The following is a 20,556-nucleotide window of genomic DNA, read 5'->3' on the forward strand; positions in this document are numbered from 1 at the left end:
CCGGTTTTTGGCATATTGTTTATTGTACATTCTTATCACCAGAATTGCTATTCGTAGTTCCCTGCTTCATGTCGGCATGACTATGAAAAAATTCCTTTGCATTTTTGTGTATACCTATATATGTTGTGCATATTGATCTGATTCACCACTTTCATTAGTCTTCTTCCCTGTGTGACTATGCCAATTCCTGCACACTTTGATTTATGTCTGGTGAGTTCTTGGGGTCACAATTATTTTGTAATGTCATAAACAGTAAAATATTGCACTTGAAGATAAAGTATATGTATTTGTCCACTTTACATTTTTTTTCTTTAATTCTCACTCTAATTTAAGTTCTTGTATTTCAATAAATATACTATGGGGAACTGCCTGGGTTCCGAGGAGCTCGACCAGAGAACCCATGGTGGGGATTGCAGTCTGTCGCAGGTTGAGACAAATAGGACAAGCTATTCCCACAAGGCTGTCCACATTTTCCACCTTAGCAGATTGAATGTTTGAAAGGAGGAAATAACCAATCAAGCGGGACAGGGAGCCTTTTGGGAGGAGCTTGACCTCCTTTTCTTGACCTGCAACAGACTATAGAGCGGCTCAGTATCAACGGAGCCAACTACCAGAGTTGCGACAATGCATATATGCCAACCAATTGTGCATCTTGTGGTATCTTGAGAGATAGCCCACCTAAAATCGAGAGCAAATCGGGCGAAAATAAGGAGCGGGCTAATTTTCGGTGTACAATCAAGAAAAGTTGAAAAACACTACTTTTAGAACATGTTTTCCTGTCAAACCTATTATCGCGCCGATAGACAATGAAGCAAAGATGACTGTGCTTCCCAGTCAGCGGTTTACGCCGAGGTCATCATGATCCAAACATTATGATTACTAGGAGTGGGCTATTTTTCTGTGTTTAAAATAAAACTGCAAAAAATTGACCTAAAAGTGGGTTATCTTCCGGAAGTGGCGTACTTCTCGGGATAATACGCTAAGTATACCGTAAAATACCGCGGAAGCGCCCACTATATTAGCGGGTTCCAAACTTGGGAATTCCGCTAATCGTAGGTTATGCACCCGATTTGAACGGACGAGCACCCATGTCTAGATTAATCCAGTTTTCAGTGAAAGTCGTGTGGGCATTCCCCCCAGTATTTTACGGCAGTTGGCTGGCATTCTTTGGAAGTGTTGCAGCGTGTGTGCATTCCCGGCCAGAAAATGTGAAGTGGTCTCCGGGGAAGTGTTCACCGGCATCTAAGTTTTTGCAGAGCATGCATGCTGCCTGTCATTGTAGTCTACCGAAGGAGTCTGGCTTGTGAAATTATGCGGTAAACATAACATTCTTGCTTGAAAATGGAATTTGTGCAGTGTCGCTGTACGTAACATTTCAGTGGTACGGTAGGGAGCGTTGAGGGGAAGCAGAAGCCGGTGTCTTGTTGGCCATTATCCAAGGGATATTGTCTTTTTATGAACAAACGCTTTATAAAGGTTGTCTTTTGCCGAGTTTGTTCTGTTGATTATTATGATTGGACAGACGTGTGGCAGCAGAATGGATGTGCAGGCCCATCCATAAAGGGTTTGCAAATTATTCAAGTTAGTCTGGTGAATCGCAATATCTGGATTGTTTCAGCAGTAAAGTGTAAGGAATATATTTGGTAACTAAGCAAAATGTTACCATAACCAAGCTGGGGTGTAATCTATGTTACTGTAGTTAACGTGACTAATAACCAATCTAAAAAGGTTCAATGGTTGAGTGTGTTAACGATATGTGCAGTCATTGCATCGGTGTGCATTCATGTAATTACTATAGTGCTGTTGGTTCACAATAAAGTTTCCAGGTTGACACTCTTATTGCACTGACGAAAATAGTGTTCACACAGCAAATTTGACCTTGGTCTGATCTAGGTGACATACTGTCTGCCTGCTTCATGCACGGCTGGTGTCAGTGTAGGCACAAGCAACCAATGAATCAATTATATTTTTAAATAATAGATAATATCAGTGATGTGATTGCTGCGCTATTTGCGACAAAGTGCTTACCCTGCGACGTCCTGCTACATTTTGGCAAAATGTAATAACTTTGCGTCAACATTGCACCAAAGAGCAATTTCACTTAATACTGAAAATAGAATAGCTGGGGACCTGCTACATGGCCAGATTGTTATGGTAGGCTTGTTATAATTTTCATAACTTTCTATTATCGCCTCCAAATGACGTCCTGCTCAATTTGGTCTCTATCAAACACTAACAGTGCTCGGAAACTGCGCAATATTTATATTGTTGGTGGTCTGTTCTGGTGGGTTAGGTAGCTTCTTTGAGTGGGCTTTTTTGCATGCACTGGTGCGCTGTGGTGAAGCAAGAACCGCAGAGTTGACATCGCGATTTTGCATATGTTGCTTCTCCACATCGCAGCTACGCACTAAGGATAAAGCACTCCGTCAGAGCAAGGCAGAGCGTTGCACGCACAAGTGTCGGGTACACTGTAAAACCCTTAATGTTTGCGAGCCCTTAATTTTCGCGAATTGAAATGTTCATGAACTTTAGGGGCACACCGAAAATTTTGGTCTATAAGAGTTTCAATGCAGGCGCCTGGAATTTGCGAAATTTAGTGGCTGCGATTACGTCCTCTGTGACTGATTAGCGAAATATAGAGTTTGCGAAAATAAAGAAATTTACAGTACTAAAAAAGAAAGAAATTAACATGGTAAATGCTGATGTAACCACTCTATGTTGCTGTAAAAAAAATTGTGAATAGAACTGCAGCGAGTATATATGATAGACTGCAATAGTCTGGTGATTTTTGTTCAAATTCAAGATTTAGCAAGATAATTGCATATTGTGGGAAGGTTTATATGAACTGCTCTATAAGCTTATCTTTTTTTATGCCTACTCTCTTGTTTATTAATTAGCTTTACATAGGTTGCATCTGTACAATCGCACAGTGGACAGAATAGATTAAAACTAAATTAGTAGGAAGAATGAATGGAAACTTGAGAATAACCTTAGTGAGTTCGACTGGATTATTTCTAAGACTCACTTATTGTTCACAGGCCGATTTTTGTTATCATGAAGGCCCACATATAAATTGTCATTGGTGTTAATCAAATGACAACAGCTTTGTTTTTAATTTTACTTAATAGCAGTTTTATGACATCCTTTAGGACTTCACTGAAACATCAATTTGGGTGCTCAATATTACTTTGTTCTCAAATCATTTCTGTGGAATACACTATTTGGTTCACCTTTGCCTCTAGCTAAAATGACCACTAACAGCAGTTCATACTGTCCTTCATCAATCAACATACTTTTGTTGTTCCTGGTAATTTTACTCGAAATGGCCAATTTTGCGTTTGAGGGAATCAAACCTGCCGTGCATTTCAAGCAAAGAAAAGGTTGCATAGAAGTGGGACGGCAATGTAGACTATGTCATTTGATGGACACACCAGCACATAAATTTTAACGCATAATATTTGCGGTGGTGGGAATGAAAAACGAAGTGTGAACTTGTGCTCCAAAAGTTTCTATTGTCCTCCAAAATGACTCGGACCAATCAAATCGCTGTAATATGAAGTCAATGCTTCCAAGCGTATGCAGTCATGCCTCCGTTTCCAGATGCCCTTGGGAGACTCCTAGCCGAGGATGTGCATGCCAGCGATCCTCTGCCACCTTTCCCAGCATCTATCAAGGACGGTTATGCAGTCATCGGTAATCAGTCAATCAACCATTCAATTTAGATTAGGTTTTTTTTCAAGAACACATTATTGCTTTGCTAGAGCATTGCTTTTGCAGACATCAGATATTTGCCAAGGAACTACATTCACAATCTCTTTAAATAAATACAAAATTATACCATTTTTGACGTCATTAAACTGTAATAAGATTGGAGAAAGTCGGTCGACTTATTGAAGGGATCTGCAGTCTAAAAATTTAAAGAAAAAAGCATAGTTGACATTAATTTTTGACTGGAGTGTTTTAACGTAAAGCATTCTTTGGGCTAGGTGTTCGAAATTTCGTAAAGCCCAAAAGGTGAAGCCTGGATAAAAGCGTGGCCGCGAGGCTCGACACTGACTGTTTTTGAGTGGGAAGGAAGAGGATGTCGCAATAAAGAAGTTTTTTGCACCAGGCGGAAACCAAACCCAGGCCATTTAGATTATTATGCGAGTGTCTTTCCAGCATGTCATGACACATCGCAGTGTGCTATTGGGTGGGAAAGGGGGCGTCCTCTCTGCGTCCAGCAGTTAGAAACTTGACACCCTGTCGCACATTTTTAAAACCCGAATTATTGCTGGTATCTCCGTTCCAGGATTTCTTATCGAGTGTACACTACATGCCACGCATTAAGCTAGTTGCTAAACTAACTGACGGAGAGCACCAAGAGTGTGGACGCCACACGTTTCACGTGCAGCAATTGCTCAGCATGTCGCTATGCATTTTTTCTTAAACCTAAGTTTGCTCGACCTTACACCGTGGTGCAACATATACATAGAGTCAAAATGTCTTTTCGTTACCTGGCCTTCCTTGAAGTTGGGCCATAAAAACTGCAAAAATCATCATCGGCCATAATCATCATCAAATCATCCTCAAAATCATTCGTTTCAGCTTCAGATGGCGAAGGTCCAAGGACTGTGATCGACGCTGTGGCAGCGGGTTGCGACGTAAGCCATTTTTGCTTCCTTGCACGCAAAGTTAGAAATGACGCGAGGCTCTCTTTTCATGACCCAAAAGCCGGACTGTCGAGTCTCGCCAGGTCACTGCGTGAGGATCAGTACCGGCGCCCCAGTCCCAGAGCCCTGCGATGCCGTGGTGCAAGTCGAAGATACCGAGCTTCTGCAGGCATCGCCAGACGTGAGTGTTTTGCCGAGATTAAAAGCAGAGGTGCGCAAACGTTAGGAACTTCGACAACTTTGCAAACAGTGTACACGCTATACGATTCAATTCGCTGCACACTTCTACTGTTCGACATACTCGAGTCTTTATATTTCTTAAAAGTTCCGAATCATAACGGGAAGTTTTAGAATAGCATACCCCCAAAGCTTTGCGTATGAAAAGTGTTGTCGCCACTGCGCACGTGCCAGGCCCAAATGGGGCTTGGGTTGGCGCAAGGTGACGATGCTGTTTCTTTGCAGACACAAGGCTTTTGGGTACACTATTCTAAAACTCGTTTGTATATTTGGAATTCTCTGGAGTCTCATGTCCGGCTGCACTGCTCCGATTAGCGATCTGGCTTCAAGCTTCGCTGCTTTGCACTGACATGTGTACGTCAATTTTCTCTGCTTTGCACCAGCCAGCGCATATCAGCTTCCCTGCTTTACACCGGCGTGCTAGGAGAAACGGCTGATGTGTTGGAGCGTCTCAGTGGGCTCCATAGTTATCGAAATTTTGCACACTATTGTAGGTCAGTGGTGGAAAAGAAAACTTCAGCTGTATTTAAGTAAATAATGTAGTCATTGTTCTGCTTGTCATATATATTACATTGTTTTATCCAACTCATCTTTTCTGAGTTTTTTTTAAAATTAATACAAGTGTGTGAAATATTTGTCATTTTATTTATTTATGTAAAATATTCTGATTGAAATTTTATTTAATTTGATTCACAGTCAAAGTTTAAGATTCATGTTTGATTCACAATAGAAAGTGTAAGATTCACGTACTTCTAAAGTAAATAAATTTATTTATTTATATGAAGTATTGATTTATTTAAATTCCTTGATTTTTATTGATTGGTTTATAGTGATTTCGATTTTATTGATTTCTGTCTAGGTAATTTTCCATGTGTGATGAAGAAATAAATTTTAGATTTGCTGAATCAACTAATTTATTGATTATAAACATATAAATTATTTTGTGAATATATTATTTACTCAACTGACCTTGTGTTCTTCAAAACCTGAATGCCCTCTATCATTAGAAAACACAACGGAATCTGCCTCTGAAACAAAACAAGCAGTACACAGAAAGATATGCTAACCAACCTATACAGTCAAATTAACTGTAAGCTGTAGAAACAAACTCTGAATATATTCGTCATTCTTTGTCCTGAGTTTGTTTTCCTCTTTTCGTGTCAGGTCAACCCATGAGGGTTCAGGAATTTATATCTCATAAATAAAAATCTGAGAAAAGCACAACATGAAACTGACGCTGTAACTCGTTGCTAAAGCAATGAATCTACGCTACTATAGACTTGTCGCAACGCCGGTCGATATATGACACTGACCTGTGTACTACTGTTAAGACTGTTGCATCACCTCGTTGTTTGGGATTTCAAATTATACAAGCAAAAAGCACTACAATACTAATTTTGTAGTAGGGTAGTAGTTTTGTGTTCTCTTATACACAAACTCAACTCTCCTACGTCACGCCGCGGTGGTGGCGCGCCGGACGTACTTCCGGTCTGGGGCGGTGGGCAGAAGTCGCCGTGCCAGACATGCATTCCTGTGTTCCTTTGGAAGAAGCGAGACAAAAAACCTGCCTTCTTGTCAAAATGCTGCGATGGGGGTGTACCAAGAGAGTCTGGAAAGGTTTGAAGATCAGTTTTCATGTGTTTCTGCCCCCTCCGTTCGTCTAAGGACGTGGATAGTAGCCGTGAAAGGGGCAAACCAGACGCTGTCGAACTACGATTGTGTGTGAGGGCAACACTTTGTGGTCACCAGATGTATTTGCTTTGTTCCAACATGAACGAGAGAAAACCGCCAAGTTGTCCGGACCACCCACGGGTTCAGTGCGTCTTCGAATTCACACGGCCGCCTGATCGTTCAAACTTTCGTCTGCTCTTTCAAACTTGTCTGCTTTTTGTCGTCTGCTCGTTCAAACCAAAGCGGCCCGTAGACCAAACTTTGATCCGGTGATTGCAATAAGAAGTAATTGCAGGCGTCAGAAGACTTAAGTAGACTCAGTGTAAACAGAAGATACAAGATGTTGATCATTGGTACCGGTGGCCATCACCGACTTGTTACGCTTGGTCTGTTCCCGCTTCCGATATTCAGTATCGACGTCGATCATCACCGCTACCTTCTACACTTTTGCAGCACGAGCGACGTCGCGACCGAAAATAGCTAAAAGAATCTCATCATGGTTTTGGCGTCCATTCTGCGGCGTTCATGCGAATGAATCGCCGCACGTCAAATATTTTACGGAAAGTTTAGCGGCGTAACGAGCCTTGATAAGTTCGCTCAGGCGATTAAAGTGGTAAGACATTGCGATGAGGACGTAGAATCGACAATTCCAACGCGAAAGGAGCTTGCAGACTCACACAGACGCCGACAACATGACATTTGAATGATTTGTTGACGCGGGACGCGGTGCTTCTTGCCCGTACTCCATTGCGGATGCGTTCGAACTGTCGTCTGCTCTCTCGAACTTGGCTGCTTTTTGTCGTCAGCTCGTTCAAACGACAGCGGCCCGTAAACCAAACTTTGACCCGGTAATTGCGATAAGAACTAAGTGCAGGCCTCAAAACACTTTTGAAGGTTGGTTGGGGTGAGTAGGCTAAGTGTAAACAGATACAAGAAGATGTTGATCATTGTTACCAGTGGCCATCAACGACTTGTAATGCCCGATTCTACTTGCGGTTTTCAGTATCGACGTCCACCATCTCAGCTACGGTTCACGCTTTTGCAGTCCGAGCAACGTCGCGACTGAAAATAGCGAGCAGAATCTCATCGTGGGAGTCAGGGTTTAGCGCCCATTCTGCGGCGTCCACGTGAAATGAATCGCCTCACGTCACATTATTCACGCAAAGTTTTGCCTAGTTAGTTTTGCTGAAGCCGCTCAAGTAGTCAGACATTGTTAGGAGGACGTAGAACCAACAATTCCAACGCGAAAAAGAGCACGGGGACTCCCACCAACGCCGACAACAACGCAATTCAATGGTTTGTTTATGGGCGATGGCGGGCTTCTTGCCCACCATCCACCGCGCATGCGCGGCGCCGGTGGCGTCCGCTAGGGGCGCTCCGGTTTGTTTGTAAACATGAGTTGGTGTATAGAGATGCAAACATAGTTGTAAATTTTACCAACTATACACCTTGTTGAGTGCCACTTGCTTTGAACCCAGAACAGGGGACCCAAGAAATCACGGTGAAGATTTTGAAAGCACCCAAAACAGGTCAAGATATCCGGTAAGCTGCAAGCGTTCTGATCGACATTAAGAAGGGTCGCTTTTGGGTGTTGTGACTTGTAACCTACAGCGAAAAGCCACCTCTATCACACTGACTATAAATTATGGTACCATATGTAGTACCATACTTACTCGATTCTAATGCGCACCTTTTCCTTGAGAAAAAAAAATACCTAAAAATGACCTGCGCATTTTAAGTATTTTTGCTCTTGCGACTGCTTTTGACCGACTGCATTGCTGCACAGCCGACCAGTCGCAAGAGGCCTAAAGACCGCTTGTGGTGCAGTTGGTCGTATTCAAATGCAAGCGTGTAAACCAGTCTTAAGAATTGGATACGAAACTGAAATTGGAGGCATGTTAGAATCATTATTTTTAGATATAATAAAAACTGGGTGTGCATTAGAATTGGATAAATACAGTATGTAACCTGTAAGCATTGCATCACTCTTCTAGGTAACTAAGGTCTTGATTGTAAAAATGATTATTTACAGCTTTTGGACGAGTTGTATTAGATACCGTAACGTCCCGAGAGATGTCCCACTGCTGAAAGATAACTCGCACCCTATTTTTGGCACGATTAGCAATTTTGTCAGACACCAAAAGATAGCCCATTTCTTGTTAATTGCAGGGCCCTGGTCAATGGTGACCTCAGCAGAAATGGTGTTACTTAGCCAAAACGGGAGATAAGCAAACATTGTTGACTGGAAAGGACAGTCGTCTTTGATTCATTGCCCCTCCCCGCAGTCACTAGTTACACGGGTCACACAAGCTAAAACTAGCATTTTTTGCAACTTTTTTGTTCACGCACCAAAAGTTTGCATGCTCTTTATTCTCACCCGATTTGCTTTCGATTCTAGGTGGGCTACCTCTCGAGATATTACGGTATATATATATATGTGGTCCGTATGTACAACGTAATAGAAAGATAGCTGTACTCCCCAACATTCTTTTAGTGGTACAACATTTGTGGTGCGATGCAATATATTTTGGTGGGGGAGCGGGGTGAAGTACACTTCGCTCGCCTAGGGAGTGTGAAATTGCTCGTACAAAAATTGCCCCTGGTTGTTTCCTAGTTCCTGAACACTATCTGTGCCTGTTACTTATTATCCTGTCTGTGAGCCCACCAGTGAACCAATAATTGCAGCCCCGTCGGCTCTGACATTGAGAAGAACGAGCTGGTTTTGGTTCAAGGAACTAAGCTCGGTCCCGCCGAGCTCGGGCTTCTTGCCACCGTGGGCCGCACGACCGTCAAAGTCTTCTGCCTGCCATCCGTAGCGGTGCTTTCTACTGGAAATGAGGTTTGACTTACCATCTCTTGCTACACACTATTTCACGCCCATAAAGGCACAATGTCCCTTTTGTGGCCTGGTTTACCCATTGCGTGGGAAAGCAGGAAGCGAGTGGAGGTGGGAAGTGCAAAGTGCATGCGAGCTTTTTAAGGCCACAGTCCCACTAGAGTGACAAACAGAAAAAGCGGACACCGACAAGCCCCGATAGTATCTTTCACAGGCTCGCAATAACCCGTGCTTTGTTCACGAGCATATAGAGACTGCAAGGGTGCCTTCGTGGGCAAGCTGCACTTTTTCAAATAAAGCCTGCACTTGAACTCTTCCATACAAAGCGTGGAGACTGAAGCATAATTATATGCCTACCGAACAAGTGCCCACCCAGAAGTTGGAGGTTCGGTCCGAGGGCAAAAATGCAGGACGAGCTCATGGTGAGGTGTGCTTCACTGCTTAGCACCGGCACGTGTGCATCGAGTTTCACTGCATTGCACCGGTGTGCTTGGAGAAGTGGCCGACACCGTAGAGCATCTGAATTACCTAAACTCGCATTCACCTCGAGAACTGCGGTAAAAAATGTCCGGCTCTTCACGGAGCATTACTAATATCCCGCTTCATTTGTTCAATTGAGATATATGTACCACGAAATCCCGAGCAAGCGCCCACTCGAAGTTTGGAGATAATTGTGTAGAACTGGGGGAAGGGCGCTTGTTAGGTCAACAGTATGTAAAGACATTTGTTTTGTGCATTTTCCGAATGTTACGAAATTGGGGGATGCGCGCTTATTGCGGAAAGGGCAAGTGCTCGCTATTTTAGGGTAGGTGCCTCTTAGATTAGCTTTGTGTTATTTTATCAAGACACCGAGTTTCAAACATTTCTTTTTTCAACAGCCAAACCTTACAAAGACTACTTCGCGCAGCGCATGAATAGGGTACAAAACTTCCTTTTCCTTTTATGCAACGAGTACAGGTGCGCTCAGAAGTCTGAGGTGGGCACTTGATATGTCCTTTTGTTTAGTTTTAAACATTTCAAAAGTAGTGAGTGGGCACTTATTGGGACGTGAACACATGTGCAGTATTTTACCGTGGTGGGGTGGACGCAACATCTGGTAATCATACACTATGGGTGTTTGCCATCCCCTTGGTCAGAAGCCGAAATTAACTGCCCTTCCTAAATCCTGGTCTTTCTCCGGCAAAACTCCTTCGTAGCTCGTGGTTCCCGGCAGTGAAGTTCAACCCGGGAAGATAAGGGACAGCAACAAGACCACCTTGCTCTCGCTGCTCTCAAGCAACGGGTTTGAGGCCATCGACGCCGGAATTGCGCTCGACAGGTGAGTCACTCCTCTTCCCTGCGTTTGTTTTTAGGTGTTGTGGAGCGTTTGTTGAAAGCTAAGTGCCTGCTCTTGCTTTGACGTTTCAAGCCGTGCGGACCTCTGTGGAAAGCTCCGACGCGCCTTCGAAGCAGCCGACGTGTTGGTCTCTTCGGGAGGTGTGTCCATGGGCGAGAAAGTGAGGCTCTGTTTTGTTTAATTCGTCCGCTATACAAACACTGACAGCTTAAGAAATGCAGGGCAGTGCCAATTGTGTTCGTTATCGTTGCGTTATCGACTGATGTTGCGTTATCGACTGATGCTGCCATCTCACTGGCTGCTGACAAGATGTTTTGAACTTGCCATGTCCCGCGTTCCTCGAGCTGTTCTTGACTGTAGAGAAAGAAATGTTGTCGTGTTCTCATTCTGCATGATTTTCCAGTGCTCTAATCCAGCGATGACGCCCTACAGTCGTGTCGTGAAAATCTCGGCGCCATTTCCTACAACCTACTTATGATAGCTTGGCTTGCAAAACCTACCGTGTTTGCATGATTCTAACGCTTCCCCCAATTTTAACGCGCAAGCAGATTTAGCTTCCAGATATTCAAAAAGTAAATTGTTGCCGATTCTACCACGCAGGTAAATATTGAAGCTTGAAAACACATCTCATAGAACGGATTTTATGAAAGGAACGCCAACACAAAAATAAATGCCGTGCACTAGTCGCCTTGTCAGTCTGACGATGGTTCTTCCCTGTCCAAAGAGGTAATCCTTGCTTTCGTCTGAAGCATTCTAAGTGCTGTGCTTTTTGCACTTGTACAAGTGTGCGACAATTGTCTCTGGAAGGGTCGTCTTCCAAGAAACACTCTACGAGCTCGTCGGGTCGCCAACGTTGCGAGGCCACGCAGTGCCGCTCCGTTGTTATCTTTTCCCACCAGCGTGATGGCCTTTCATTTTATAAAGCCTCCTAGTGTAATTTCTTTTGTTTTTCGATCTTAAAACGGCAGGCACGACTCCGTAGACGCGAGAGAATGCGCGTGATACGGATACCAAAGTGGCAAATGTAAACAAACGGTCACAATGGTGATCGGGCTAGCCATTTTATACCAAGTATTGCGTTTTTCTTTTGGGTTTCGGTTTTTGGTCTTGATTTTAACACGCATGTAATTTTGGGCACAGATTTTGGCGAAAAAAAGTGTGAGTTAAAATTGTGCAAACACGGCTTCCTTCGGTTTAGCCATCTCTGAGCGAGGCAATGATGCTCGTCTCTCCGACAGGACCTTTTGAAGGCCGTGCTCTCCGAGAAATTCCAGGCTACCGTACACTTCGGGCGGGTTTTCATGAAGCCGGGGTGAGTGTGCTGTGCCTCACTATTCTCTGCTGGCCATTATCTCTCACCACGATGAAAGCTTTAGGTACAAGCCGATAGCTGTTGAAGGCGTGATAATTTCGTACATACGCTTCTGTGGTTGGACTGTCGTCCAAAGCATTTGCACTTTGAGCCACTAATGCTTCAGATAGTGGCGCTCTATTTTTTTAATTTCTTGCCGGGGCCGCCATTTTGATGCTTAGTGCAGAGCGGCTGCAGTCGGCTATTGTTACGACTTGAAAGTGTGACTCCTTGGGCTTTAGGCATGATGTCGAAAAGTTTTGTTTCATCGGTGACAATGCGAACATTTCTGGAGGATAAAAAATAGTTTCCGGCGATTTCGGGTCGAGCTTTAGACAACCGGCAATGATGCTTTTGAGTGCCAAGACGATTGATGGGGTCGTTACTCTATTTAGCGACCCTAGTTGCACCATCCAGGACAGAGGTCGTGTGACAAACACGAACCACAAACATTGACGCGGCTACGACGGTTGTCCTGTTTTCTTGGCAGAAAACCGACTACGTTTGCGACGCTGCAATACCTGGGCAGACCCAAGTTGGTGTTTGGCCTGCCCGGAAATCCGGTGTCTGCCACGGTGACATGCCACCTCTACGTGTTGCCGGCACTTCGAAGGATGTCGCACCACATCAACGTCTTTCCGACCGAAATCACAGCAAAGGTGACTTGGATTCGATGCTGATTTGCGCCTGTGGTCGAAGAAATCGCTAAAAATGACTTTGAGCGAGCGGCCTTTTTTTTTTTACTTACTTTTAGCCTTTGAAATCTGTGCTGGCTTACCGGGCAGGTTCTATATTACGTGCCAGAAATGTAAGCCTGTGTTTGCATTGTGTTTCACGAAGTAAGGAAAGTCGGGTCAAGCGGGGCACTTTGAAAAGTTCAGCACTACTGCCAGCCTAGAGTCTTTAGGGAGTTTTAGTAGCTTGTTTCAATACCTCCAATAAAGCTAATCGTACTTCACTCATTCCTTTGCATATGCATCCTATCATTACTGAGAGTGTAAGAACAATGTACTAAAACTCTTTTAACGCGACAGCATTAAAGAGCTCATATTGCAAAAAAGCCGGCGTCGGTTGCGCGACGCAAAAATACTGATTGGTTGATAGGGTCGACGTCATAGCCACATGACCTTGCGCGGGAATTTCAAGCAACCCACAACTCACGTGAAACGTGACGTTGCGCGTGGAATGAAATGGAATAAAACGTAACATGTAATGTGAATTAAAGTTCGCCACATGTCTCAAATGATTTCACTTTATAAAGCAACTCATTTGCCTTAAAAAAAATATTTGAATTTTTGGCAAGATTTAGACCCATGACCCTTCGATTGCGAGCCAGACACGCTATTGACTAGGCCACGCAAGGCACACTTGCACGGCGAAGGCGATGTGAACGGGGCCCGAGAACGTTATTGCGTTCCACTCTTAACGGCGAAGCTTGAGCCTCCCCCAAGTTTTAATGTCATCGTGAAACAGACTGGGGAGAGGTTGGCGGTCATGTGTATGCATGTCCAGCACCATTAAAAAATTCAAGAAAAGGCACTAGGTACACAGCATTAGCACTTTTTTTTTATTTTACTTCAAAAGGGTTTGTTTGGGCACCAATTTCTGTTGTTTAGGTCTGTGCTGGAAAGAGCACGTTCCACCATACAAGTCGTTCCAATGGCAGCATTTCAATTATTAAAAAAAGTAAAACTGAGATCACTTATTTGTGCCAACAGTGCTGCACTGTGTATCTCTTAGCAATGGTATGTTCAGTCTAGCATACAACATTGATTCCTCGCCAGAAGTCGCAACATTGCAGTGGTACCGTGTTTTCCCGATTATAATCTGCACTTGGTCATACAGTCAACCCACTTATAACGATAATGAAAAAACACAACATTTCAAACATAACTGATTATCGTTGTATCTGGACTAGAAACTGATCATTTCCAGTCTAGAAACTGATTGTTATATGTGGTATCGTTATAAGTGGGTTGCACTGTAGTCAACACAGCCAAATTGTGGATGCAACAAGTTTTTCCTTAGAGAGCTCATACCAGGGTAGCTAAACTCGTCGAGCACAACTTTGTGTCCGAAAGTTGCGGAACGCGCTAATTGGACTCTCGCGACGCTGACGTCAGGCCGAGCGAGGTGTCAATCATCCAAGCTCTCTCGGTGTTTAAATTCGAGCGAGAATGTAAAACACAAAGTCGTAGCGAGCTCCATCGAAGCGCGTGCGAGCAACACCGTGGTGCCAGCCGATTGAACGGCTGCACTGATGACGTCTCGCCCGAGTGTCCCTACATCCCTGCGCCGCGTTAGAGTCAATGATGCGTAGATTGTACCTAGGCGGCCGGTAAATACTTTGAACTTTCTCGTCGCAAGATCGTCGTTTGTGGAAGTTATTGGTGACGACAAAGTGACGTTTAACAACTTTGGGAAGGAGTTATTTGAGGCCAAAATCTTCGCTTCGAAATCGAGGCGAAGATTGAACTTTGTGATGTTGTGGAGCCGTGCGCGGTGCACGCGGGCGGCTTTATAGAGCTCATCTTCCGCCACTGTCAACAACGCCACCGGGGTCACCCACAGGCGGTTCGTGTAGACACGTCGGTAATGTCTGAGAGATAAGGGAAAACAAAGAATAAAAAAAGAAAAAAGCCGAAGAAAGGGAAATAAAAAAAAATTAAAGACGTTTACAAATCTTTGTAATGCGAAATTAGAGCTCAACTCTTGAGGAGGAATATGGGAGGGTACGGAGAGGAGGGTATGCCCCTCTTCCTACCCTCTTCCTCTCCTCCCCTCCTCCTGCCATTCAGTTTCTCCGCTAAATTTAGCAGGGAAAAGGACATAACATGATAATCTAGCGGAGAAGTGAATATGCGTTGAAGTCACGTAGCTGGGAATTGAATTGGTGTTGAGGTCATGTGACGTCAATTTCGCGCTAAATTTAGCGGGCCGGTTACGCAGACGGTGACGCCCACGCCGCGAAACCCGGAAACGAGCGCCGAAGAGCTGCGCTCTAAAGAAAGAATTAAGGTACGACCAACACACACACACACACACACACACACACAAACACACACACGCACGCACACGCACGCACGCACACACACACACACACGCACACAAATAGGAGCCTCAAGAAGGGCCGTAGAAATTGTTCGGGAGAGAGAGAGAGAGGAGGTGATGGTGGTGAAGAAGGGGGATATTCCTTTCCCCTAATAATGTATTATAACTCTGAAATGCTATGGTGGTTCGGGGCTGGGGCGATACCCGCCCCCCCCCCCCCCCCCCCCCCTTTTTCACCCTTATGCCCCTTGCCCCCTCTTTCGACGCAACTGGGGGAGGGGGGGTAAATCCCCCCCCTCCTCTCCATCCTCCTGTTTCGACAGGTGTTCCAATGAGCAATGACGAGGAACAGAACAGCCTGCAATTTTCGAAATAACGGTTCAAGAGATTCTGGAATTAAAACGGCTCGCGTTCCATGAACTCAAGAGGGGCCATGACAGACTTTCAAGCGAAAGACTCGTGCCAGGGCACGTATACGTGTGCGGGTGCGTTCAGTGACGTCATTTTATAGTTGATACCTTTGACGATGGAGTCAGGATTATCAGTTGTGAACGACAAATTTGAGGGTGCGTATTCAAATCGACGATGTCAAGTTTAGTGCCATTGCGTTCTTGAAGCATCACAGCCAATATTGACAACTTGACATTACTTTTATTTTCTTATTTCCGTTGATAAACATACTTAATCCCAAACTGACTGATCTTCGAATGTCTACCATAAAACGATTTTATCCCGCCGATGAAGGGACAACTGCCCAGAGGCGAAATTCGCCCGAAAGTGGACAACGGTAGTCGGCTGGTTGTGACCTAGCCACGTCGGGCTACACTTTGGCCAGATTCGAAAGGCCGAGATAAATCAAAAGAACGACAGGGACGCTTTTTAGTAAATTCTGCTTTATCGGCGGAAATAAGAACGATACCAGACTATCAACTTCGACGGTGTTGATTTTAAAATGCAATTCCCAAGCATCCATCGTGCTTTTTAGAGACCATCAAACATGACGGTCACAGCTGATAATCTTTGTTGTGACGTCACACGTATGAGCCACGGTGGTCTACGCGCGCTCTCTAGTGCTGCTCTTGTTCGGTGCCTAGGGAGGCGTAGGGATTTTTCGTCCCCTCAACGGAAAACGTCACGAAGACAGACGGATCTGCGGGTTTGTGAGAAATGAAAACGTCGCAGCGATCTTTCGGCTCCTCCCCTCACTATGTCATAACACGAAGAATATTTTTGTTGACGAGTTTAGCGACCCTGGTGCCTTATGCACCAGGGTCGCTAAAGCACATTTTGACAAGTGCCCGCTTTATTAGTTCACAGAGAAGCTTGTATCATACATATACTCTGTTATCAACAATGCCCATCATCTCTTGTCATAATGAACAATCAGGAAGGATTATTCCTTCCATAGTCCAAACCGCTTAAAGTTTAAACTCTTAGACAGGCATAGTTCAGGGACTATAATGATAATCCGGTTCCTTGCCGCGAGCTTCTATTTCATAAGTTATCTTTGCAAGCTCTCTTGCAAAGTCAAATTGATTATTGTTTTCGTACTGTAGAAATATTAGAATTTTCGAATAGTAGCTTTAATATTCGCTTTGAGATGAACTGCGATATTCACACTTTTCGAAGCATTGATTGCAGCGGATTAGCCCCTCTGAGCATGCTTCTTATCGAGCACTGATGCACTGCGGAGAAGCCATACCCGCGGAAGCGAGCTCCGTGGGTGTCGTTTCCCCGGAGCACATTAGTGCTTGGTTAGAAGCGCACTCAACGGGACTAACCCGCTGCGATTAGTACTTCGAAAAGTCTGAATATCACAGTTGCGTGCTTACGAGAAAAATAGTTTCAAAGTGGGGTCGTGCACATGCGCGCCTGGTGTATTTAAAAAGAAATGGGAAGTTTGCAAAATGCTAACTTCTACATTGCAGCAAATTTTCAAAATTAGCTGTGGCTATGATGCAAGAGTATCTTACGCAGAGATGTACCGACAACCTGCACATAGCAAAGACTTGTAAATCCCCTCGATTAGGTGTAGCTAGGCATTTTTGTAAGTTTAATTTCATGTCAAATCTCGTTTACTTGCCATCCTAAATAGGCATTGGACTTTCTGAGGCCACAGTTCATACAGTTAGATTAAAATTAGCTTTACCTTAGAAATGGACAAGTGAAAGCTTGCAAACATACTTTAAGAGTCCAGCTGGGTTTTCGTATATAAGAGTAGTGAAAAGTCAGAGGAACTATTCAATAACCGACCAAAACAGCTATTTGTTTCAGACTGAAACTGCACTCTTTGCACATTTCTATGTTTTTCCAGCTGGCCGACGATATCCAGCTGGACCCCCGTCCAGAGTACCACAGGGCAGTGCTGAACTGGAGCCCCGGTTCGCTCCCAGTTGCCACAAGCTCTGGAAACCAGATCAGCAGCCGGCTGCTCAGTTTCCGCGGCGTCAACGCGCTCATCGTTCTCCCCGGATCCAAGGAAGGCGCCGAGACTTTTCGTGCTGGCAGTCTCGTAACGGCCCTCGTGACGGACCGGCTTTGAAGGTCGATATACAGTTGTGCTCGCAGTTAGTAGCTTCACCGGCAGCTTCTCCACGACCCGATCGAAAAAGCTCTGCTTGCAACCAAGGCTTTCTTTTTGCATTTATGACGCAACCGAGGCTTGCTTTTTGCATTTATGACACAACCGAGGCTTTATTTTTGCATTTATAATAGGGGGAGAAAAAGTTAACTTTTTGATGGGAAACCTAATCCTAAAAGGTTAGGAACATTTTTGAATTTGCATCTTGTTGATTTGTTTTCGTGGGATTATACCCGACAGTAAATGTGGAAACTGCTCAACATTATCCAGTGGTCTTCTGTTTCGAGGCAGCTACATAGCCTCTAGATTGAACATCGGGAGGTGAATTAGACTGCCAGGGTATAGTTTTTGTAGGTTTGTACTATAGGTAAAGTCATTGAAAAACTGTTCTTGCATTAGAACTGGCAACTGTTTGGATGTTCTCAAATGATATATTGATAAAGAATAGTTTTGTGAAAGAGCTTGCCTTTCTATATTAATAAAGCCATTAAAAATTTTGAGATCTAAAAAAAAAAAAAAGAGTTTACAATTCTTTAATGCCAAATTAGAGCACAGTTCTTGAGGAGGGTACGGAGGGGAGAGTATGACCTTGCTCCCCCATTTAGCGGAAAATGTTAGTATATTTCCCCACTAAATTTAGCGGGGAAACTGAATTAGTGTTGAGGCCACGTGATGTCAATTTCCCCACCATATTTAGCGAGAAAAGTTTTCTGCTAAGTCTAGTGGAAAAGTTTCCATGCTAAGTTTCACGTGATGTGACGAGGGTAAAATTTTACCGCTACATTTAGCAAGAAATTTTTCTTATTAATTTTTTTGCCAAATTAAGCGGGAAAAGTTTCTAATTGCAACGTCATGTGCGATGTCATAATGGGAAACGTCCCATAATAGAATGGATGGTTACGCCGACAGCGCCGCCGCTCAACCCAGAAATTGGCATCTAAGAGCTGCACCCTAAAAAATGGTAGATAAGTAAGCTAAAAAAGGAGCATATTGTCACGAGCGACAAATGATGAGGCGGCGCATAACTGGACAAACTAAACATTTTATGGGGCCAACTTGTGCCCAAAACAAAATAGAAGTATAATTTGGCATCTATGGCGGCGAAACTGCAGGATCGAGCGCTGGGGCAAGACTGACCCTGGCTCGCCATGCGTGCGAGTTTCTGGAACATTCGATGTAGAACGTTTGGCGTGTAGAAAATTCATACCTCGATTAGACGACAAGGTTATCAAGCTTACAAGAACGCAATTGAAAGAATAAAAATAGATGCGTCCAGTCCCAGGAATGAACCAAGGGCCTCCGCACAAAAGTCAAGCACGGCAACTCCTCGGCCACGCACGCACTCGCTCGGCGACGCAATATGTAGGTGTTTTTTTTCTATTACCATAGTGCGGACTATGTAACCCCGCATTGTCTGGCTAAAAATAAGGCATGCAAGCTTGTCAAGTTTCGTGACAAATTGCACATAGATTGAACAAAATGCTGCCTTTTTGGCAAAAGCTCTTTCACAGCTGTGACTGGCCAGTTTCTCTGGCCATAATGTACTTTTGTACATTATGGCCAGAGAAGTAATGTGCTTTTCCGATGCTTGTCTGGACCTCGGTATAGGAAAGGGCATATGCTATACCTGAAGTGTCATTGAAATCGGCATTAGGAAGGGGGTACAGTACCTGTGGCACATTGTGGAATGCAAGTATGCAGACTGGCTAGATTTGCAAGGATTCCATTGCCACCAGCTTTTAGCTAAATATTTCTGGAAACATTGCGATGCACATTTTTCACAGCTCACACGATTTTCAGCGGCTGGAATGTTGCATAATTTGCCAGCTTTTAAGCTCGTCATCCCGAGGAAAAAAGCAAATTTTGCACATGGTTCATGCACTGCTCAAAGTACTAGTTCCTATAGACGCTTGCAAGCAGCCGTGCTTCGAGAGCTAGTCCGGCCACCGTGGATGAAAGACGCTTTGTTTGGGTGTCAGTCTGAAAACCGTGGGTACCGTATTTTCCTGTGTATAAGACGTATCGTATAAGACGCACCCCACTTTTTGCAAGTTTCTAAGTAAAAATTAGTATACAAGATGCACCTGTGTATAAGAAGTACCTATATTTCCGCACTTGCCGCGAAGGAACTTCACGTATAGTTGCGCAAATATCGTGAAATGCTGTACTTACCGATTAACGACTCTGAGCACTAGTCTCTAAGAACACTTATGAAGGGTTCTTTTTTGTTATGGAACTCTAGTTTTGGGAGGTTGACTTGCATTTATGATGCATCATTTGCATTGAGTTGTCATAATAGTTAAAAAAAGAATAATCAGCATTAACAGGAGTTTCTTCAGAGTTTGCTAAAAAGGAAAAAGATATACATATAAGACGCACCATTGTGTAAGACGCACCACCGAAAATTTTGAAAAAAAAAGTGCCTCTTATACATAGAAAAATATGGTACACCTCAGCAGTGCTCTACTATCGGATGATCTAACCACACCAGTAACAAGATGGCGGCACCCAGAGGCCCCCATACCTGCAAACATCTATATTTGGTAGTCCGCAAGCTAAACGTTTTTTTTGCATTCTACTGATGCATGTTTCAACAAGACGAAATGCATGTGCATCCCACGTAATGGGGAGATTAGTAACACTCCGAGGTGTGCTGAATGTCTTTTGCAGTGGTTCTTGAGGTGAAAACTACAACCATGTGCCACACCAGCATGCTCCATACAAATTGCATTGTTCAATTTGCTCAACTTGTATTGGTGAGAAGTATGCAGTACAGTGCACGGCTATATAACGATTGCATTCTCAGTGTAACTCAGAAAAAAATTCACAAACAAATTTCAC

At 44.0% G+C, this 20,556-nt stretch overlaps 1 protein-coding gene across 2 annotated transcripts in view; it reads left to right on the forward strand.

The window, feature by feature from the left end:
- The window catches only part of LOC8037101 (gephyrin), a 29,297-nt gene extending 11,063 nt beyond the window's left edge, over positions 1–18,234 (forward strand). The window contains exons 10-19 of one of the 2 annotated variants that reach the window (XM_040208449.3): positions 3,601–3,693; positions 4,588–4,643; positions 4,714–4,833; positions 8,044–8,102; positions 9,246–9,399; positions 10,593–10,714; positions 10,805–10,892; positions 11,971–12,044; positions 12,574–12,742; positions 17,449–18,234. In XM_040208449.3, the coding sequence (XP_040064383.1) occupies positions 3,601–3,693; positions 4,588–4,643; positions 4,714–4,833; positions 8,044–8,102; positions 9,246–9,399; positions 10,593–10,714; positions 10,805–10,892; positions 11,971–12,044; positions 12,574–12,742; positions 17,449–17,676 (1,163 nt within the window). In that variant the 3' untranslated portion in view covers positions 17,677–18,234. The remainder of the gene's footprint in view (positions 1–3,600; positions 3,694–4,587; positions 4,644–4,713; positions 4,834–8,043; positions 8,103–9,245; positions 9,400–10,592; positions 10,715–10,804; positions 10,893–11,970; positions 12,045–12,573; positions 12,743–17,448) is intronic. The other variant, XM_040208450.3, reaches the window with a different exon arrangement.
- Positions 18,235–20,556: the final 2,322 nt, after the last annotated feature.

This window comes from Ixodes scapularis, unplaced genomic scaffold (assembly GCF_016920785.2).
Source record: "Ixodes scapularis isolate PalLabHiFi unplaced genomic scaffold, ASM1692078v2 PGA_scaffold10__122_contigs__length_95168666, whole genome shotgun sequence".
NCBI lineage: Eukaryota > Metazoa > Arthropoda > Arachnida > Ixodida > Ixodidae > Ixodes > Ixodes scapularis.